General features: G+C 49.1%; 1 protein-coding gene across 1 annotated transcript; it reads right to left on the reverse strand.

The window, feature by feature from the left end:
- Nucleotides 1–1,555: 1,555 nt before the first annotated feature.
- MT4 (metallothionein 4) lies at nucleotides 1,556–22,011 on the reverse strand. Its single transcript, XM_045988004.1, has 9 exons — nucleotides 21,972–22,011; nucleotides 19,051–19,222; nucleotides 18,390–18,478; nucleotides 17,645–17,747; nucleotides 9,815–9,938; nucleotides 7,816–8,014; nucleotides 3,792–3,849; nucleotides 2,305–2,370; nucleotides 1,556–1,737 (listed from the first exon to the last, which is right to left on the reverse strand). The coding sequence occupies exons 7-9, from the start codon at nucleotides 3,820–3,822 to the stop codon at nucleotides 1,646–1,648; spliced, it is 189 nt and encodes a 62-aa protein (XP_045843960.1). The 5' UTR covers nucleotides 3,823–3,849; nucleotides 7,816–8,014; nucleotides 9,815–9,938; nucleotides 17,645–17,747; nucleotides 18,390–18,478; nucleotides 19,051–19,222; nucleotides 21,972–22,011; the 3' UTR covers nucleotides 1,556–1,645.
- Nucleotides 22,012–22,456: the final 445 nt, after the last annotated feature.

Raw genomic sequence — 22,456 nt, forward strand, 5'->3', positions numbered from 1 at the left:
CCATACAACCCAGCCTGTTTCAAGGCTACCCTGGGGGGTAAATGAGAGCGTGTGTGTGGAAGGCTCAGCACAGTGGCTGGTGCACTGTAAGGGCTGTGTTAGGCATGATGGCCCCACCGACAGTCGTCACGCTTAGCTGGACTTGTACCTGACTTGGTGGAAGCTGATGTGTGTGTCAGCAATCTGGGGTGGGGGAGGGGCAGGAGGGGCACAGCAGAGACCTCAGACTTTATTTACATTGACTTCTGGGAACAGCAAGGACCTCAGTGAACAGCATCACTTTCTCCTGAACAGCAAGGACCTCAGTGAACAGCATCACTTTCTCCTGGCCCCTGTCTGTTCCATCAACCCCGTCCAAAGTGGGCCCAAATTAGCAGACTAGGGAGCGAATGCCCTTGACCTTGGGGATTTTCTTTAGATCCACTCAGATATCCTGCACTAGGAGCTCATGGCTGATTCGGCGTGAAAGTCCCTTAAATAGCGCTCTTAATTTTATTTTATTTATTTTAAAGATTTTATTTATTTATTTGACAGATAGAGATCACAAGTAGGGAGAGAGGCAGGCAGAGAGAGAGAGAGAGGAGGAAGCAGGCTCCCTGCCAAGCAGAGAGCCTGATGCGGGGCTTGATCCCAGGACACTGGGATCATGACCTGAGCTGAAGGCAGAGGCTTTAACCCACTGAGCCACCCAGGCACCCCTAAGTAGCGCTCTTAACACAACAAGGCATTCTGGGCCAACATTATGCCAGGAGAGCCTGGCTTAGATTCAGTTAGGCTTAGATTCAGGGTCCAAGGGGCACCTGGGTGGCTCAGTGGTTTAAGCCTCTGCCTTCAGCTCAGGTCATGATCTCAGGGTCCTGGGATCGAGCCCCGCATCAGGCTCTCTGCTCAGCAGGGAGCCTGCTTCCTCCTCTCTGTCTGCCTCTCTGCCTACTTGTGATCTCTCTCTCTCTGTCCAATAAATAAATAAAATCTTAAAAAAAAAAAAAAAAGATTCAGGGTCCAAAGCAGACCCTGTACAAGGAGGTTCGTTGGGTGGGGAATCCCAGGAAACACTGGCAGAAAAACGGACCAGTGAGGCAGGGAGGGAAGGGAGCCAGTATGGGGTATGTTAGTGACACACACATCAGCTACCGGAGTGCTACTGCCCCTGCGGGCGACTTCTTGGGGCATGGTGTGGAAACTGTCTCAGATTTGTCCCACCGTGAGGGTAGAGATGCTGGCGGGTATGTAACCATCAACTCCTGTTTGTCATCAGCTAAGAGCTGTTCCCAGGGGCGCTGACTCCCCAGTACTCCTGCGCTGCTCTGTGCACGCACCAAGCATGATCACATGGCAGGAGGAAGCCCCCTGAGGCAGAACTGCGGGATCCTGGGCTTAGCAGCCGCCTGCCAAAGGGTGCTTACCGTTTGCAATGGTGTCAGCCCTCCTTGGTCCTGCTGAATTAGGGTAAAACAGTGTTCTGAGCCACCAGACAACCATGAGTGAGACATTTATTTTTCCAGCACTTTACAAGAAGCTCACCAACACCGCATCTGAGCAAATATATAAAAAGCATAACCTATAGTACAATAATTCCAACTTCTCGACTAAGGCACTATACAGATGCCTCCCGGGCCTCGGCCCCCCGCACAACCGATGCGTTTCAGGGGCAGCAGCTGCACTTATCCGAGCCCTCTTTGCAGATGCAGCCCCGGGCACACTTGGCACAGCCCGGGGGGCAGCAAGGACAGCAGCCTGGAAGGGTCAGGAGATGGGACAGGTCAGTTTGGGGTCAACGCTCTCCTTTTTCCACATCCTCTCCCACTGCTTAAGAGAAAGTAGGAAGGGCAGAGCAGGCCACAGGCTTCAATCCACATTAGCAGAAAACCCCAGGGCAGCAAGCTGCGGGATGTCAGAGCCAGGAGGGATCTCCGGGGTCATCAGGAGTTTACCAGCTGCCCAGAGAGGGGAAGGGGCTTGCTCAAGCTCATAGGTCAATGGCAGATCTGAAATTAAAACCCGGAGCTCATGACTCCCGGCCAGTGCTCGATCCCTTTCCGCACTGGGCACAGCAGGATCTCCTGAAGCCCTCTTCCTCCTCAAACACCCGCAACTCCGCAGATGCCCTCACCCCTAGGTGAGACTGTCCTCCCCTTAGGAGCTTAGCCCCAGGCCTCAGCTCAGCTGTCATTTCAGATCCCTCCCAAATGGGTCCAAGGCCTCCAGAACCTGCTTAATGCCACCATGGCTGCAGGGTCAGGAAGGGAGGGAACAGACTTTCCTAGCTTCCGGCCAGCGGTGCCCCAGGTCAGCATAACTCACTTTTCCGGCATGTTTTACAGTTGCAAGTTGTACATTTGCAATTGTCTCCGCAGATGCAGATTCCTCCTAGAAGAGAGAACAGAGCCCTAAGCGTGAGGACTGAGGTCAAATAGGGATGCAAGGTGTGCAGCAGACTGTCATGGTGCCAGGGTTTCTGGCCTGTCTTTGGGGAGTGGCTGGACAAGAGGATGGAGATGTCCCCTGAACATCACCCCCGGGGCACAGGCCCTTGGATGGTTCCCAGCCACAGTCCCTGGATGGAAACTGGGGTGGCTGCATTGGGCCCCTCAGCCGGAATACTTGCTAAGATGCAGATTCATGGGATTGACCTTTGATATTCTGACTCACAAGTCTGGGTGGAGAAAGGGAATCCTATTTTAAAAAGCAAGCCAGATGATTCTGATGTATGATCAGGTTTAAGAACCACTAAACCAGGCCAAGTCACCAAGCACGAGGTCCCCCAGAGACTGTGGAAGCCTTGTATACCCTCTTCGATTTTTCAAGGCATCAGGCAAGACAGAAACCCTAAATGGACAGGAGGAAGACCAGGGACAAAAATAACCTTAAAGTGAGAGCTGCAACTGTTTTTCACATAAAAACCATCTGCACGTAAAAAAAAAAAAAATCATTCTGGGGCGCCTGGGTGGCTCAGTGGGTTAATGCCTCTGCTTTTGGCTCGGATGATCCCAGGGTCCTGGAATCCAGCCCCACATCGGGCTCTCTGCTCAGAGGGGAGCCTGCTCCCTCCTCTCTCTGCCTGCCTCTCCGCCTACTTGAAGATCTCTCTCTCTGTCAAATAAATAAATAAAATCTTAAAAAAAAAAATCATTCCACCTTTCATTTGGAACATCAAATTTTAAGCATCAAATGCTGGAAGTTTCTGTGTCTTTGGTAAGTTTGGGGTACAGACATGTCCTAAGGACTGGAAAGGCTTAATGAGAATTCTTGATACCATTTCCAAAGACCATAAAAGCCCAAGATGCCTCCAAACTTTGACCTCTCTCCTCCTGTGCTATGTGCTTCCACAGAATTAAGGGGATTCAGAACTCGGGAGTCCACATAAAACTTCTAATGACTCCCCTGACCTCTGCAAGTGCCTTGTGATTCTAGCACTTTCTTAGCAGCCCTGGGAGGTGGGCAGCTGGGGAGGAGTGACCCTAGTTTTCAGATGAGGATACGGGAACTCAGGAGTATGAAATGTCAGGAGTGAATGGCATCAAGAGACCCAAACCAGATTGCCAGGCCCTTGACTCTGGTGGCTGCCCCTCGGGGCCTGACACTAAGCGCCCCCTGAGCCAAGGTCTCAATTCTAGCAAATCAGCCTGGTAGGCAACAGAGTGGGCACCACCCTAGAGGTCGCCGGTCCAAGACAAACCCCATTGGCAGCTCCTAATTGGAGGAACAGAAATCTTCATCAGAGTCTTGTGAGCTCCATATCAGAAGCTGGTGCAAGGTTCCAGGACCCCAGACTGGGCATCCTTACTCACCAGACATGCAGGTGCATTCCCCGGGGTCCATGGTCCAGGAGTCCAAGAGGCTTCAGTGCTGTGACAGGTGAGGAAGAGAAGCTGAGTGAGCAGCTGCCAGAGGCTCCCTATTTATAGCTGTGTAGGTGTGCACTTGGGCGCACCCCACCTGTCCCTGGGGCCAGACGCCCTGCACACGGCCCAGCCAGACGCTGCAGGCTGGGGGTTGGAGAGAGCGGGCAGAAGGAGGGCAGAGGAGAGGACGAGCAGTACAGTCATACAGATGCTTCTCATAAGGGGTGCAGGTGGCTGCACCCGCCATCTACCCACGTGCCAAGGTGTCAGGGAGCCAGGTTCAGGCTCCAGTGGCACTCACAGGGCTCGGATTGGCAGCTACACCCGTTTGGTCTCCAAGTCCTCTGCAATCTGCCATTTCTGCTCCCTCCTTCCTTCACAGGGCCTGGCTCACAGGGTCTCATTCTGTCTCCCCTGGTCATGAAAGCCCTTACCGTGGGCAAAAGGGGGCCCCTATCTGGAGTTGTGGGCTTTAGAATGTCCCACTCGGGCCTTATCTTGGCATGTCCCCCAGACCCCCTGAGTAAGAAGGCCAAAAGTCAGGGGCACGTGCCCAGTGGGAGTGTGCAACCTCTCCTCCTAGACCACACACGTAACATGCTGGATTCTGGAATTTTCTCTCATCCCAAGCTAGCCTGCTTCCAAGGGTTTGCTCGGACCTCTGCCCCAGGCTCTGAAGAACAGATGGGCAGCCAGTGTGTGTCCCTCTAGGCCTGAAGCCTGGCTGGAGGTAGCCGTGTCCTGGGGTATGAACAGAGTTTGGATGTGTGGGCTGGGAGCCTATGGGCATATGTGAGGTCTCTTGCAGTGAGGGGAGGAGGTAGGGATGGAAAAAGACTGGACATGGGCCCCAGATCGGGGATTGGGGCCATGGGGAAGCTCTCCGGGCACCATCCTGTGTGAAGATTTGAGAATTAAACATTCAACCTGGCTCTTCAGGTGCTATGAAGCTCTCTTTGGAAGGGTAGGGGGATAGAAAGTATTTTACTTGTTCATTTGATTTATAACTTTTAGGTATTTTAGCCATTGACATGGGAACCTCCATTTACACTATTGCTCTGACGCCACCCTTCCCCCCGGCCACAAACATTAGGAGGGGTCTGGAATCAGCCTCCTGTGGCCTGCCTTCTCCTCTTCATTCTCCACTCTGCCCCAGAGATCCAGCCCCCAAATAACACTGGCCATGTTATTCTCTTGCTCAAAAACTTCAGTGGCTCTCACCCTCTGCTGACTGAAGCCCAGACACCATCGTCTTGCATTCCAGGTTCAACCTACCAAGGTCACTGTCCACTCCTCCCTTCTACCCGCTCCACCAAAACCTAAGGAATCCAGTTTCTCTGTACGTGGCCTTGAACTTTTCCGCCTCCAGGCCTTTGCTCCTGTCAGGTGTTCATCCTTTCCCTCCCACCTCGAGTCCAAATAAATCCTCCTCTTTACTGAGGCATGAATCAGATGCCATTACTTGAGTGTGAGAAGCAAGGGGGTGTTTTGGGGGTGAATGAAGCCCCCGATCTCATCATGATCAGGCAGCTGACTGCTCTTCAGTCTTATGGAACGGGCCGTCCTGATGATGCAGCTTCAAGCTGCCCCCAGAATCTGCCACTCTCACCCCGTCTCCATGCAGAGATTCTGGAGCTATGGCTGCTGACCCTTGCTCCAGGAAGCTGTCTCTGGTCTCCCCCTTTCTCACCTAGAAGAAACCTTTCCTTGTGGGACCCCTCTGTGACTGGTCTGTATATTTCTCATGCCATTTACTACTTTTTACTCCACTGTGTGAGTGTGTTCATGGGTCTCGTGCCCCGTGTCCCAGTCTCGGAGCTCTGAGAGGCAAGACCTGTGTCTGAAGCCTCTCAATTCTGAAGTGGTCTGCACAACGTTTAGGAAATGAACGAATGAGATGAAGAGTCAGATGACTGAAGACGGGAGTGAGCATGGGAGTGAACACATGAGCAAGGGAGTAAGTGATAAGTGGACAAACAAATGCACGAGGCTCCTGCCTGTGGGTACTGAGGACCTCTCCTGAAAAATACTGTCACCCTTCAGAAAGGCTAAAAAGATGGGGCATGGCCAAACCAATGGCGACAGTTCCTCCTGCTTGTAAATTGCTGGGATCTCCATCATGTAAGGGGTCTCTGTCATCCATTATGTAGAAGGATTACTGAAACCATAGGTTTGAGCTAAGAAGTTCCAGGGAGGACAAAGGCATTCAGCCCCATGGACATCAGCAAGGCACAGGGAGGGTAGGGAGGGGTAGTCTTGTACTGATGTAGAAATGGGCCCTGCCTGCAAGGAGTTTACAGCCTTCTAGGGGATCCAGGCAGATTCCATTCATTCACCCTCTTCTGAGGGCCAGCACTGTGCTGGGCACTGGGGAGCCAAGGGTGAGTAACACCAGAGCTTACAGTTCTTTGAGAAGGTCAGGAGGACATCTCAGGCCAGGAAACCCCTGCCTGGGTAGGACTGCTATCAGAGTTCAGAGGCTGGTTTCGTCTTCCTGGGCCCGCATTCCCAGCCCATGTCTTGGCAGGACCCGCCTCCCCCCACCTCCTGCACGTGTCCCCTGCAGCAGATATCAATGCCTTACAGGGTCCAGCCTAACCTGTGAGCCCAGAGCAAGGACGGGATGTTCCTTCACCTTCATCCAAACCAACTCTCCTCCCTCTTTCCCCTCTGAGCCAGGAATGGCTTCTTCCTCACGTGATTGATTGACTCCGTGATGTTGCTTAGGCCCCAACTGAATGATAATCTCAAAATTCAATCCCGTAGGTAGCATGAAGCTATTTCCCAGGTTCTGCGCTGTGTAGATTGAAACGACTCTGTGTAGCTTCAGGCAGTCAAGTTCATGTTGAACTCGGCCGAAGGCTGTCCTGTCCTGGTTATACAGTCCTTCCAGTGCCTGGGGAAGCACACCCACAGGTCCCTGTCTTCTGGGTCTCAGCTCTAGATTTTTGCGTGGAGCATAAAAACAAAAATACATGCATCACCCTGAAAACGTGCAATGGCTGCAGGCAGAGCTTAAATCCGCGCTTAGAAAATTAGTATTTCAGGGACGCCTGGGGGGTTCAGTCTGTTAGGCCTCTGCCTTCTGCTCAGGTCATGGGGTACTGGGATGGAGTCCTGCATCGGGCTCCCCGCTTAGCGGGAAGACCGCTTCTCGCTTCCTCTGCTACTCTCTGTGTGTCAAACAAATAAATAAAATCTTTAAAAAAGAAGACGAAGAAGAAGAAAATCAATATTTCAAAAAAGTATTATTTAATCTTGAAAGAAGTTATGCTTCGCTTTCTTGGGGTTTTCAAGGAGTCCTATGAAAATCTGATGGACGCTCTTGATCCTTTACCCAGAAAAAAAGGTCCCAAACCACAACATCTTCCCCCACAGGTTCAGAGGTTTTGTGCATCTCTTAAATCTCATTGGTGAACCCAGACTCCCACCCTCCCACCGCACCCAAGGGGTCCTGAGGTAAGAACTTCTGCAGGAAAGCTGTGCAGGCTGCAGCCCTTCTCCCCTCATCACACGGGAGCGGGAGCTCCTCTGAGCCACAGCCCTAAGTATCTCCTCCAGGTACGGCCTACGTCGTACCTACGTCGTAGGTTTTGTTTTTTGTTTTTTTTTTCTTCAGAACAATGAAACAGGTTGTTCCCAAGAAGCAGCTAATACCCCTGACTTACAACACACGAAATGACAGGGTTTCCATAGTCTCCCCTTCCCATCAAGGTAAAAGCTAAACACATGTTCCTGAGCCCAGCATTTTTTTGCCAGAAAGTTTCTGGCACTCATGGCTCAGGAATGGAGGTTGGGCCAGGCGCTGATGTTGGAGAAAAGCCCCGTGCGGGGACTCCACACCCTGGTCCGTGTTTTGCTCCTGGGATCACCATCTTTTCCCACACAGGGAGCCTCTGGACATACGTGCCCCCAGTCAGCCCAGAGCAACCTGGAGCCATCAGTTTTATTATGCTGTTTAAATACTGACCTCTCTTTCCGGACGACACACTTCACAAGGACAAAGCTGCGGTTCCTCATCTCAGCATCCCTGTGGCCAGACTCACGGAGTGCTGCCGTCCAGTTATGGGCCGATGAGGAATAAATGGCTCAGTTCCCAGAGTTACATCTCGGCTGTCTTCCCTGGCTCTTGTGGAGGAGATGGAGAGGAGCCTGCGGCTCAGCGAGAGCTGTGAAGAGCTTGAGATTCAGAGTTCTGCAGCCAGACTTGGCTCCTTCTTTGCTGTGTGACGTGGGCCAAGTGGCTTGACCTCTCTGAGCCTGCAGCACTTGGTCTAGCTAATGAAAATGATAACCCTATGGCACTGTGGTTGCGAGGGTTAGGCGGGAGAATGCACAGTAGTAATACGCACTTATTAGCAGTAGTAGTACTGTTAACACCCGGCAGACGGGTTTAGTCACCCACCCGTTTGTATGTTTCAGGCTCATGGACTATTCTGCCATCTGTCTTGGGGTCCTGAGGGGGACGCTTGCAGACTTCCCAAATACGGTGGGCCACCTGGGTGGCTCAGTCAGTTAAGCATCTGACTCCTAGTTGTAGCTCAGGTCATGGTCTCTGGGCCATGAGATTGAGCCCCGCACTGGGCCTCACACTCAGTGGGGAGTCTGCTTGAAGGTTCTCTCCTTCTCTCTCTTTGTCCTTCCCCACCCCTGCGCTCTCTCCCAGATAAATAAATAAATAAATAAATCCTAAAAAAAAAAAAACCAAAAAACCAAACAAACACTTTTCAAATATCGTCACTAAAAGTCTCTACTCTGTCACTGAAGGTCCCTGCCTTTAAGCTCAGCCTAATTCTTTTTGGGTTCTCGAGGGCTGCGGACTATGGGGTCCTGTCCTTTCTGACTCCCTTTGGTACAGTTTTCACCTGTTTGGAGGCAGAGCCCCCTATGGGGTATTTCTATTTCTATGGGCTGTACCTACAGAGCCCCCTTATGGGGTAATTCTGACCTTAGCTGCAGGACTAGGAATGAGAGGTGGGTGGATACCATCTGGGCCAACAGGGACCCTATGGGGCACAAGCTTGAATCCTGGATGGTTATCCCCAAAAGAACCCTGAGAAACTGTGGGCCAGCTTTTGTTGTTCAAATGGGGAAAAAGGACCCACCTCTGGTCATTGCACTTAGGTTCCTGGCAGTGGAGAACCTGAACTTGATTCCTCAGTTCCTTACTAGTACCCACGCTATAGGTCCAAGGCACTTCTCACAGAACTGGTCAGCTGTTTGGAGCCTTGTGGCCTTATAAACTATTTATTAATTAACTTTATTATTAAAGAGTTCAAACCCACTAAAAAGTACAAAGAAGGGTATTATAACCACCATCGTATCTACCACCCAGAATTAACAGATGTCAACATGGTCGTATTTGCTTCAGCTCTTTTATTTATAAGAAATAAAAAATTAACAGGCTTACGGCTTTAAACACTGTCTGTGTGCTGGTGACTCCCAGTTTATATCTCTAACCCTGGCCTCTCTTTTGAACTCCAGCCTCATATTTCCAGCTGTTACCCAACATCTGCATGTGGATGTCGAACAGCATCTCAAACCCCAACTGAGCTGCTGCTCCCCGCCTCACCTCCATCCAGCTCCCCCCTCGGTCTTGTCTACCTCCACTCCAGCCGCCAGGTTTGGGCCATCATCATCCCCTGGGAAGATTCAGCTCGTTTCCTAACTGGCCCCCTTACATCTTCTCTTCCCTAGACCCTTGTAGCATGTTTTCTTTATTACAGAAATACTGCAGGAAGGTCCCCATTCACGTCAAGTACACCAGTATGCAAAACTCACTCATCCCTGGAGGGATGGCTAGGTGGTGGTGGGGCAACCAATGTCCCAAGATCTTATACTAATTTATACTAATTTCCCTCAAGCAATTTCTGAGAGTTCCCATTTCTCCATTTCCTCCATCAGTGCTTCCTGTATTCAGACTTCTAAATGTTCACCCATCTGGTAAGTGTGAAGAAGTGTAATGGTACCTCACAGAGGTGTAGTTTGCACGTCCCTGCCTCCCAGTTTCATCGGCCATTATCCTCCAGATGGTGAGCCGTGATCTGGTTGTCCTCATACTTGATCGTGGGCTTCTCAGCAGCCTTTCACACTCTAGCAAGAGAGAGCACAGCAAATATTATAGGCAGCGGTCCTTTGCACATGGTTAGCATTCTGACTCTTCTGTCTCCCTTATCTCTGTGAACCCCAATTATAAAATGGGGGGTCACTGGGTCTACTCATGGAGCAGACATTTAACATACAAGTGCTCGAGGAATGGTAGATATTATTAAGATTTTGTGTTTGCGGTGGCGTGCTATGTTCATAGACGGCTTGATATGGCATCAGATATACCTGGAATTTGGCCTCAGTGCTTCGGCAAGGCATGTGACCTTTCCAAACATCAGTTTGTCATCTTTAGAAGGGAGATGATAATAAGTGGAAGGAGCAGGACAGGAGATGCGAGCATAGAAAAGTCAAAGGAGCAGTTGGAAGCCGTGAAGAACGTTAAGGGCAAATATCTTTGTCACAAATCTGTTCCATGGCCTAGCCTGGAAAAAAGCATGGCACAGAGGGTTGACAGAGCCCCAAACCCTGGTGGGCTGGGCTTTGGGGTAGGAGGCTGGTTGAGAGGAGCAGGTGCAGCGCCCTCCTTCCCCATGCATTATTACTCCTCCCCTGCTGGGCTACCAAGATGCCTCCTTCTCTGTGATCCAAATTCTGAAGATCTTATCATTAGGAAGAGGTTCTGTAGATTTTGATAAACTCTAAGGTTCTTCACATTTCCTTTAAATATATTTTTCTAGACATTTGTTCCAACAGCTAAGGTGACAGTGGGTATCTGTGTGGGTAAGAGAGACAGACAGAGACAGACAGACAGAGAAAGCTGCACATGCCAGGGATTCTGGGGCAGTTCTGGCTCAGGATAGCTCCAAGAAAGCCTCTTCCCTCCAATCAAAATACACACACACACACACACACACACACACACACACACACACACACACACAGAATTCTGTTTTCCAGGCCCCCACTTCCATTTATGGAGCCAAGGTAAAGAACCCCTTAACCAGTGCATGACCAGCCTCTGAGGATCTGGGTCTCAGTTCTGTGGATCATAAAAATCAGGCCAAGGCTAATTAAGAGCCACCTTGCTCAATGCCCAATCACCTATGTGCTCAGCAGACTTCACAGACTCTCTGGAGTTTGTGGCTGCCGATTAATTACATAGGACTCCAGCTACAGGGCTGTAATTCAGTACCCACTGGGCAAGTGAAACCCTCCCCTTTGCACACGGCCCTAAAGGAAGGATGAGTAAGGCCAAAGCCAACAATTACCCATACTCATTGCCCCCAGCAGCAAAGTGGCTGACCCGGGTTGGCTGGCAACCCAGATTAGGGCTTTGGAGATGGGGCAAGAGGCTCACATCTGTCCATCCATCCTTCCTTTGTCCTTCCCTCCCTCCCTCCCTTCCATCATTCATTCAGCAAACATTCAGGGCCCACTGCTCACTAGGCCTCAGGTTAGCCCTCTGGATGGGGTAAGTGAGTCAGACACAGGGCCTGGTCATCAGAAGCCTGCTTGCCAGCAGGGGCGATAAGTACATCAATAGCTATTGGAAAAAGAGAAGGCGAGCGGGATGTAGGGCACGCACATGTGGGATGGTGCTTGAATGACCCTGAGAGTGAGGAGCTCCTTAGATTTGTGCCCTGGGTGCCTCACTTGTCTTACTCTGGTCTCGAGCCCTTCATTTCTCCCAGTTCAGGTAAGCTCTGAGCTCCTCATGGAATATGGGAGTTTTTACCTGGTGCATGTTCACAGCCCTGGGGGTTCATGGAGGCGTACTACAGGGGCTGCTGCAGATGGGATGTTCTCATCCCTCCTCTCCTGTATTTAAATAGGGCAGGGGCGCCTGGGTGGCTCAGTCAGTTAAGCATCTGCCTTCGGCTCAGTTCACGATCCCAGGGTTCTGGGATCGAGCCCCATGTCAGGCTCTCACTCAGCAGGGAGTCTGCTTGTCTCTCTCCTTCTGCTTATGCTCTTTTTCTCTCAAATAAATAAAATCTTTTTAAAAAATGGGGCAGCTGCTCTTTTTAAACTCCATTTTGCCTTGTTCATCTCATCCACCTCCTCTCACATAATAATTGGATCTGGGGTGGGGACAGTGCTGCCACTAGAACCAGTGGGAACACCACACACAGGCCTTGCCTTCAAGGCTACCGGACTTGCTGGAGGGAACGATGGGTGCTTGCAGATCTGCAATCTGAATGAGAACTCTGGCCCAATGCCCTTCCTTGTTTTCTCTCCTTTTATACAATTATTATTTATATTCTGGATGATCTGAAAAACAGGTAAGAATTGAAAATCGGATACGGAAACTTCCAGTTAGCAAATATTAACATTAAGTCCTATTCACTTCAAAGACTTAAAGAACAAAACAAAAAGAGTGGAAACCTCCCACGTAAACTTCCCATATCTTATTCTGAGCCCACCACCAAAGCCAGGAACTAATTTCTTGAAGTGTTTACCATGCCCACGCATGTTTTTCTACTTTTACTACACATATATGTACCTATAAAAATTACATGGTCTTGTTTTACAAGTTTGTAAACCTCACATAAAATGGCATCATTCTCCATGGAGCCTTTTACAACCTTTTTTTTGGGTTGCTTTTTTTGGTCCAGTATTTTGAAATTTATGATTTTAACTGCTTCATAGCATTCTATTTATTTTTTTTTTTAAAGATTTTATTTATTTGACAGATAGAGATCACAAGTAAGCAAAGGCAGGCAGAGAGGAAGGCGGAAGCAGATTTCCTACTGAGCAGAGAGCCCGATGCAAGGCTCGATCCCTGGACCCTGAGATCATGACCCGAGCCGAAGGCAGAGGCTTAACCCACTGAGCCACCCAGGTGCCCCCATAGTATTCTATTTATAAGACTACTTTACAGTTCGATCCTTTTCCCTGCTGATGACCATTTCAATGTTTCCCTTTTTCCATGATTATGAACGTTGCTGCCATGGATTGCCACACACATGCGGTTTCTTGTGTGACATGTGCTACAGTTTCTCTGGGGGTAAAGCTGGAAGCAGACTTGCTGGATGGAAGGTCAGGTGCTTATGTTACCTTCCAAGATATTCCCAAATTGCTCACCAAAAGTTTACACTCCTGTGACCAATGTCCTCCCTGAGTGTCCTTGTCCATGTGCTTGTTAACACTTGGTATTTTCAGACTTAATTTTCATCAGTCTGACAGATGTGGCATTTCCTTGGTTACTGATTTACACTTTCCTAATTGCTACTGAGGCTGAGCATACCATCATAAGATTTTCGCCTATTTGGGGCCCCTCTCTGTGGTCCAGGATTCTTGCGGACACACTGCATTCCATGAGAGCTCAGTGGGGCAGCACACTAACCGATCCGACTTTGGGACCAGTTTATATCACTTTCTTGGCCACATGGCCTGCCTCTGTCTTCCCATGTTACTGGCTTGTTTTAAGATTTTGAATTTTTTTATTTGTCAGGGAGAGAGAGAGAACACAAGCAGGGGAAGTGACAGGCAGAGGGAGAAGCAGACTCCCTGCTGAGCAAGGGGCCTGATACGGGACTCCATCCCAGAATCCTGGGATCATGTCCTGAGCTAAAGGCAGATGCTTAATGACTGAGCCACCCAGGCATCCCCACATTACTGGTTTTTAACGATTTCCCCGTTCAGAAGGCTCAAAGTGACCTTGGGGATGAAGAAGATGAACACCTAGGTATGTCCCTAGGAAGGCCACTCAGGGTTGGGTGGGGAGTGGAGGGGCCACCGAAAGCATATCCTCAGCCTTCAAGTTCTCTGCAAGCAGTCACTCAGCCCCTGGGAGAATGGTGAAGTAGGCAAAATTCATTTTAGGCTTCTGCGTTTTACCCCTTTTGTTTAGAAACCCTTCCTTCCAGTTGAAATGTATTTATAGTAAGGGGTTCTGGATTTGCCCTGTAATGCCTCTCAGGAATGCCTGAAGAAAGAGAGAAGCAGAAGACAGAAGAATTGGAATGAACATAATTCTAGAACACCAGGGCTGTTAAGGGCAATAATGTGGTCTAAGCACCCTCTCAATCCCAAACCCATCTACAGATAGGGAGCCTGAGGCTCTGAATGGGGGCGTGACTCGCCTATCATTCACCCCCACCCTCACCTCCAGCTGCAGGTCAGCCGGGTGAGGTGATGCATCGAGGAAACAAACCTCCCCAGGCTTCTGAAACCTCCTATACGGACTATCAAGTGTGCCCATTCCCAGAACCACCTGCTCAGATGAAGCAACACTTAGGGCCCCACATGGTGCCCCATGCCTCACCCAGGGGTACAAAGAAGGTTTTATGGTATAATTGGGGAGCCAAGATGCCCGGGGAAAGACCAGCAGCAGGCATCACAGAACCATGTGCCCGGGTGGTGCAATAAAGCAGAGTGTCTGTCCTGAAGTCACCTCTCCCTTCCCGGTCTTCTCTCGCTCTGCATTCCTTCCCCTTCATGTCCTCTCTCATTCCCCTCTACCTTCACACATCTCACTTTTTCTCTTGTATCTTCTTCTCTCTTCTAAGGCAAGACCACCGGCCTGGGACTCAGGGCAACTGAGTCCTCTTAATTCACTCCCTGGTGTCACTCACTCACAAGTTTACTTCTCTGCCGGGGGCCTCAGTTTCCCCAAAACACCGAGGAGGTGGCCACAGCTAGGTCTCTGCTCAGGCCCCTCCCCGCTCTGTTCTGGGGGCTGCTAAAGAGACACTTGTTGGGAAGATGCCTGATTCTAGAATTATGATTTCTGGAGGGGCGATCCCCTCAGCTGAAGTCCCAGAAGAGCAGTTTGTATTTAAAGCACTGGGATCAAAGCCACTTTTTTGAGAAACTTCACTAATTGTTCATTGTCTGCAGGCCCTTTTTGGCTGTGCTTTTACTCCAAATATGCGGGTGGGCATACAGCAGCTCAGGACCTACAGCCCCTGCAGTGAGCTCTGCCAACAGTGGCCGACCTCTTGCTAGACCTCCAGCGCTTCCTCTGGTTCTACGATCTTGGCGGAGGCTGTAGTGTCTGTGGACTTCTGTCTGAACAGGTGTCTCAGGTTGGTAGGGACCAAACGTGCAACCACCCAGCCCCTTCCCACCTGTCGGGGTTCCGCTGATAAGTCGGGACCATAGTGTACTAGTTATTCAATTTGTGAATCATTCACTCCAGGATAAATACGTGGTTCTCTGAAGATAATCAGATCATCCCCAATTAATGTTACGGAGGGGGGGAAGAAAAAAAAAAAACAAAAGACAAGAGTTTGGGGGTTGTATAGGAGAATAATGAGCCACCACAGTCATTTTCTGTGTGGTAGAGGGCTTGATGACAGAGAGCTGCTTGCCCCCTGTGGAGTTACTGACCTTCTGTCTTCCTGCAGCTCAGGTCTGGGAAGCCCAGCATGAGAACCGGAGGGATGGGCATGACAACCCGGTTGGGCATGAAAGCCTGGGTGTGCTACAATTCCTGGACTAGATACAGGTCTGTGTGAGCCTCAGATGGACATCGAGGCTGCCATTGCTTTGATTCTACCCATCTCACTCTCTCTCTCTCGCTCGCTCTTGGTCTCTCTCTGGCCCGGGGCAGGCCATTTGACCGCCATGTCCCCACTAGTAAAATAGGGATAATAACACACCCTTCTAAGGCTGCCTCTTATAAGTAATTGGCCAGTTTTTGCAGGGCACTTTGAAGAAAATTGCTGTGAAGATGTTCTGCCGGCCCTGGAATTTTCCTTGGTGCAAGTATCAAACAGACAAGGATGGCCAATGTTCTGGTTCTGGCACTCCCAGCCGAACCATTTTTCCCAATTCAGTTGGAAGAGAGGAAGACGGGGGAGGGGCTGTGATCACAGCCTGGGCCTGCCTGGAATATTAAAGACACAACCCTGCCTTTGATGCCTGCCTGCAACGCTTGTTAATTTTAATAGGAAGCGAGCAGAGGCGGGAAGTTTCTGCCTGGCACGGGAAAACAGGCTGAGGCCAAAGAGGATTAGTGTCAACTCAATTTGGATCTTGTGTGGCTTTGAAGTCCTTGGCCCAGTATTGGACAGAGTTAAAGGACAACTACTAGATGTCAGCAGGGTGGGAGGCAGGGGGCTGGGGAAAGTGCAGACCTAATGGCCTCTTGGTTCCCAACTCGGCCAGGAACAGACAGCCTCTGTCTCATTTTTGGGAAACACCTTGGAGTCAACAATCCCTCAAGCTGGTAAATTTCTGGGGAAGTTTCAAAAAGGGGTCTCCAATTAAAGTGCCTGCAGGGACTAGGCAGTTAACTCTTGCGAGCAAAGTAAGTTGATTGTATGTAGCAGGGAGTGGTGGGGACTGTGGCAAATACGGTAAGCTTCAGTCTAATATTGAGATTTGGAAATTAGGGTTTAATTTTGTCAGCTCTTTTCTAGGGGATTTATAGGAGAAATGTATTGCATTATGTAGGAGATGTTGGAAATCTGAATTGTGTGTGCGTGTGTGTATGAACGATCCCAATTTTTAACCAGTGACCAAAGTTGTTTATTGTTTTTAAATACTCACTCTCCTCTTGAAAAAACAAACTCATGAGCCAAAGCAGCCCATGGGGCCCTGTTCTGTGACCTCTGTCTTGGAATTCTAAAGCTTTGGGGGTGCAAAGTTGCTTAAAATTCACTGAGGCCTTTGGTTACCATTTTTTAGAGACTTCAGACCACTGCTGGGTTGAGGTCATCAGAATCACCCAATGAGAGTCTTCAAAAACACAGTTTTGGGGGGATTCTGATGCAGAGTACTTGGAGTGGGAGTCTCATATTTTAACTCTTCAGATGATTTTAATGTGCAGCCAGTTTGGGAAAATGGTGCCCTCATCAGTTTCCCTCAATGACTTTTAATCTTTTTTGAATCATAAACCCTTCTGAAAGCTAAAGAAACTTACCAACATTTTGCATAATGAAAAAAAAGATGCTCATCCAGAAAAAATTTTGCATACAATGTCAGAGGGTCTGCGTACGCTCCTACTCACAACCACCAAGTGAAAAACCTCAGCAGTACCTGACGTTGGAATCCCATGTACAAAAGTCATAAAAATGGCTTCTAGGGTCTCACTTGTATTCCTCCAGTGAGAGGGAGCTCATTACCTTTGGTAATAGCCTATTCTTTTTATGAGAGGATTATTAGAGTTTTGTGGATTCTTTTGTTTGTTTAGTTTGTGTGTGTGTGTGTGTGTGTGTGTGTGTGTGTGTGTGTGTGTGCTTAAGATTTTATGTATTTATTTGGGAGAGAGAGAGCAAACACAAGTTGGGGGAGGGGCAGAGGGAGAAACAAACTCTCTGCTGAGTGCAGAGCCCAATGCGGGGCTTGATCCCAGGACCCTGAGATCATGACCTGAGCTGAAGTCAGACGCTTAAATGACTGAGCCCCCCAGGTGCCCATGAAGCTTTCTTAAACCTGTTTTTATTCTTGGCCCATCCTATGTCTTGGGGTAGAAGACATCAGAAAGTCCTTTGCATAAAGTAGGTCGAGGGAGGTAGATTTTCTTTGCCTTAAACTCTTTTAAACTTCAAGGGAGACTCCCCTTTTCCTCACTGTTGAGGTTGGGTATCCATCATCCCTCCCTCTCTGCATCCATTCTGTATTTAATTTTATAGATTTACTTTATAGATTTAATTCAAGCCAAGCCTCTTTTTCTGCATGTGGAAGAAACCTCGTTTTGTACTCTGTTGTCTTGCTGTCTCTTTGATGGCTTTAGTCATCTGTCCTTGCCTGACACACGTATCCGGGTTTGAATGCACACATCCTGAAATGTTCTCACTCACCTTTTATCCCAGGGTTTCTGGAAAAAGGAGCACATGTGCCTGCAAACATGGGCCTGAGTAAATGCCACAAGAAAGCTGGGAAAATGGCATCCTCTTATAAACCCTGTAGGAAGACAGTGATGATGGGCCACTTGTCACTGAATAGACATCCCATATGCCTGGCAGGGTCCCACTCATGCATTCATTCACACATTCATGCCACAAATATTTACCAAGTTCCCAAGGGGCACCAGGTTCTAGGCTGCATGTTGCAGACAGAGCAACCAATAACACCATGCAACGTCTTGCCCTCCAAGAGTTTGTATTTTAATAGGGGAGACAGAAGACTAGCAAGTAAGCACACCTATGAATAATTATAAGGTGGGTTGTGGCACGTGAGATTACTCTAGATATATTAAGGGAAACCCAATTCAGACAGAGCAGGTGATCCTTCCAATGAGAGTTGTGGGGGAAGGGAGTCCCAGGTAGACAGAACAGCATATGCAAGGGTCCTGTGGCTGAGAAGAGTTTGACTTTCACCAGCAACCCAGAAAAGGCCAATGTAGCTAGAGATAGTAACTAAGAGGGAAGAGATAGTTCAAGAGCTTTGATTCAAATGCCGAGAGGGTTCAGCAGGTTTCGTGAATGAGTGAAGGAAGCCAGGTCAGAGACAAGAGGGAGCAATGGGGTCTGCGGCAAGCTGGCACACACGTGTCCCGTGTAAATAAAGGAAGGAGCCACCATTTAGCTCCAGCTAGCCTCATACCTGTGGCGCTGGCATCTGTGGGTCCAGTGTTGCCACGCCTTTAGATCTTTTGAGAGAATCCTCAAATTTCCATTTCTCTACAACTTCTTCTATTAAAAAAAAAAAAGAACACTGAGATCATCACACGTTTGAAGGCCAAATGTGGCCTGGGTGCTGCCTTGTTGTAACCCCTGGGCTGAGTAAATCCACAGTAGAGAATTTAAGAATTGTAGAGCAGGGAGTGTCCCCTCATTCATATAGGTAAACTGAGGCCCCAAATACTCTCAGCTTCCAGCTCTTGCTCTATTCGGTAGTTTCCTGAGAACATGAGCCGCCTTTTGGGGTCATTTCCTCTCTGGGTCCCTGGCAAGAACTTAACTGTGGGGCTCAGTTTCCTAAACTTGAAAACAGACACACTGAGGCCAAGTTTGGTGGCTGCCTGGGGCCACAGCATGTGGGGGTAATTAGGGTTTGTAAACACTTTGAAGCTTCTAAGAGTAAGTACCCAGCCAAGTTCAGAAGGGGATTTCAAAGGGCTTGTTTCTTCAAGAGCCACCATTGTATCTGTCCCAACTTCTCCCCATCTCCAGGGGGCTTTACCCAGAAGGGAAATGAAGGGGAGGCTGCCCTCTGCAGCGGGATTCCAGAAAGCTCCTCTGTACATTCATGTCTCCCCACCAACCTGTTGTCCTTTCCTTCCCTCCTTTCTGTTCCTCTTTTCTTCCTTGCGCGCTCACGCGGTCGGCCCTTCCCATTGCAGGTTGCAGTGAGTCACAGTGCTGGCTCTAGGCATGCAGCCTCATGGCTACAGGGACTCAGAAACCACACGTGCAGCGTGTGTGACAAGACAGAACCTTCAGAGAAAGGGTCATAGGAGTAAATAACCCATCTGGGGGTTCAGCCCCTCCCTGCCCCCCTTCCATCCTCAGAAGTGAATGCCTCAGCTGAAATCTGCCATTGAGCAGGAGAATGGGAGGAGATAGTCTAGGTAGAAGGAACTTCCACGATCAGGGGCAGCAGGAGGAATGTAAGGGAGCTCTAAGTGTTCACACACCTGAGAGAGGCCCACTGGCCGGGGCCTTGGAGCTGTGGGAGGGGCGGGGGGAGCAAGAATTCCTGCACCCTCAAATGTCCTTCTGGCTAGACTAAGAATCAAATTGAGTTGAGACAGATGAATAGAAAAATCAAATTTCTATTCCACACACATGGAAATTCTGAAGACGGTCAGACAAGATAAGGCATGTGTGTCATCGTGAACACAGGGAGAAGTGGGTAGGGGCCTGGGACTTCAGAGCAAAGAAATGCACTTCACGGGGCCAGAAGAAGAAAAGCAGATGTTCAGTAATTAGATGGCTGCCCTGCCATATAGATGGGTCACTCAGATAAAATTTAGCTCTGGTAATAACCCTTATGCTATAAAAGACCCCCAATTCAGATTCTTCTAGGTAACTGCAGGAGGGCAAAGTTTCTCTTGAGACCACAGGGTCTCGATGGCTTTCAGCTCAAAATAATCTTCATGCCAAAGTGGCCCATCTCAGGATGACCTTTCCTCACCCCAACAGAGCCCCAGGCTGGGTGGTAGATTCAAGGCAAGGAAGCTGATAGGAGCCTGCTCCTGGGGGAGGGGGGCCAGGGGCTTTGTGGAAGGGAGCCTCAGAGCGAGGGCAAGGCCTAATTGATTGATTTTATTTTTTTAACTGTTTACCCTGAAGGTAGTAAGAAGTTTCTGAATTTCAACCCAAAACGAAATGTTAGGATTTGATTGCCTTTTTTTTTTTTTTTTTTAGAGGTCAGTGGTTATTTTCTTGGGTTGATCTTGTCAAAGGAAAAGCCTGGCAAATGAATCCCTTCTAATTCCATTCTTCTGTGAGATCTCCAAATCCTCTTTCTGCACATTTTCTGCGTCCTAAGACACCAGTACATTACCCGCACAGTGGGTACTATTATGAATCCATATTTGCAAGGAGAACACTAGCCCCAAGAGGTCATCTGCTAAGGTCATCCAGCCAGGAAGGGGCAGAGTGTGGATCTGAACACGTCTATCTTTTTCCAAACCCGGGGCTCTGCCTACAAGAAGGGCATGATCAAGATAATGACGGACAGTTTGGCCATGACCCACCTCAGCCAGGTCCCGAGGTAGAAATAGCCCCTATATGTGGAGATCTCCCTGCAAGTGTTGGACAGAGAAAAACAAAAAAATCCCATCTCAACATCAACCTCTGCATGGAGGTGATTCTAGGGGCCGCTTGAAGGAGCGGCAGCTCTGGTGTCGGCATACTAAAGAGGCCGGGACGCCAGTGGCTCATTAAGGAGGGCCCGACCTCCCGGGTTCTCAGGATGCCAGCTTTTGTCCAAGTCTTTTCTCCTTCAGAGAACACTGAGCTGGTTCCTGGACCGGATGCAGCACAAAGGGGCCTTTTAGGGCTTCCTCTGAATGAAGCATTCTGTTCCCACCACAGCTTTTTAAAGACTTGGGGAGAAAACAGAAATCCAGAGGAACTAAGAAGTTCTGTTCTTCAAGGATGGGCAGACGGTGTGCTGCAAAGTCCCAGGACAGGCCTGCCCTGGGCTGAGCACTGGCAGCTGGCAGCTGAAAGGGGGCGGGGGCGCTGGCCTGGGCCTGGGCTTAGTCACGTTCCCAGCTCCCATGGTAAATTATCGCCCTTGGTTTACAGCTAGTAAACCAAAAAGGAGACCGGAGTCACTAGGATGGCTCTGGTCCAGATGCACCAGGAGATACAGATCCTATTCTTTTCAGTCCCCAGAGAGGTCCAAAGAGGGCCTGGGATTAATGCCGTCCATGGGTTTCTCTGTAGGAAGGCTAGGTCTGCGGTAGAAGATTAAGACCATTCATATACATGCAGGGAGAGATGACAGAATAATACAAATGGCTTTTAGAGCAAGTGATAAGATATTCATCTATGCTTATAATAATAGCAATGCAAATTAAAACTACAATCAGATATCATTTTTAAAAAATCTGATTGGCAGAGGTCTGAAAATGCAAAGTGCGTGTGTGCAGAGGCAGTGAGGAGCTAGGCGTGCGCAGCCTACGGGCCCCCCGCAGCAGCATCCACGATGGGGAAGGCATGTGGACTTCCACGGAGCACCTCCACTTGTGGGAAATTAGCCTAGATAATCTATTTACACCTTGTGGCCGAAGAAGTGGGTGCAATTCATCGTACTTTTGCTTATAAAAGATTGGAAAAGGACTACTGTGTCACAATGGAGATTGGTTCAAGGAACTGTGACACATCAGTGCAATGGAATTCTAGGCAGCCCTTAAAATTATGAGGTCGCCCCCTATGTCCCCATACAGAAGGATCATGAAGATATACAGTGTTAACTGAGGAAAAGCAAGGTGCAGAATGGTGAGCACGGCAAGGTACAGGATGCCACCATCTATGGTGGGAAAGTGGGAAGAGGCCATTGAGACATGCGCGTTTGTATATGGACAGGATACATCTGCAAAGAGACGCAGGAAACACCTAATGGTGGTGGTTACCTCTGAGGGGGTGCTGGGCAGCTAAGGTCTGCTCAGCCGGGAGGCAGACTTACACTGGAGGCATTTGAATTAGTCTATAGCATTTGAATTAGTTTTACCTTAGGGGTGCCTGGCTGGCTCAGTGGGTAGAACACGCCTGTCTTGATCTCAGGGTTGTGAGTTCGAGTCCCATATCAGGTGTAGAGATTACTATTAAAAAAACCAAAAAACAAAGAACGACAGTGAATTACTTTTACCATATTACTTTTTCAGAAGGAAAGAAAGAAGAAAGGGAGGGAGGACGAGGGAGGGACAAAGGGATGGATGGAGGAAGGGAGGAAAGAGAAAGAAAAAGGGAGGGAGGAAAGGAAGAAACAAAGAAAGCACAGATAGGCAAAGAGAAAAAAGGGTTCAGTGGCAATCCTACAACGCAAATAAGATTTTAGCTTACATCTTTCTATTGTTTTTGAATTAATTTCAAAGTTAAAGAAAATTGACAAGAATAATACAAAGAACTCACACACACCTTTTACTCAGATGTGCATGCGGTCACATTTCTCTCTCTCTATATATAATATTAATAACTTGAGGGTAGGTTGCCCCT

The sequence above is a fragment of the Meles meles genome, chromosome 19, assembly GCF_922984935.1.
Source record: "Meles meles chromosome 19, mMelMel3.1 paternal haplotype, whole genome shotgun sequence".
NCBI lineage: Eukaryota > Metazoa > Chordata > Mammalia > Carnivora > Mustelidae > Meles > Meles meles.

Coding starts and splice junctions, on each gene's coding strand:
- MT4 (XM_045988004.1), bottom strand. CDS start 3,822: ATGGACCCCGGGGAATGCACCTGCATGTCTG. Junction 2,371..3,791: donor GGAATGCACCTGCATGTCTG/GTGAGTAAGGAT, acceptor TCTCTCTTCTAG/GAGGAATCTGCATCTGCGGA. Junction 1,738..2,304: donor CTGTAAAACATGCCGGAAAA/GTGAGTTATGCT, acceptor TGACCCTTCCAG/GCTGCTGTCCTTGCTGCCCC.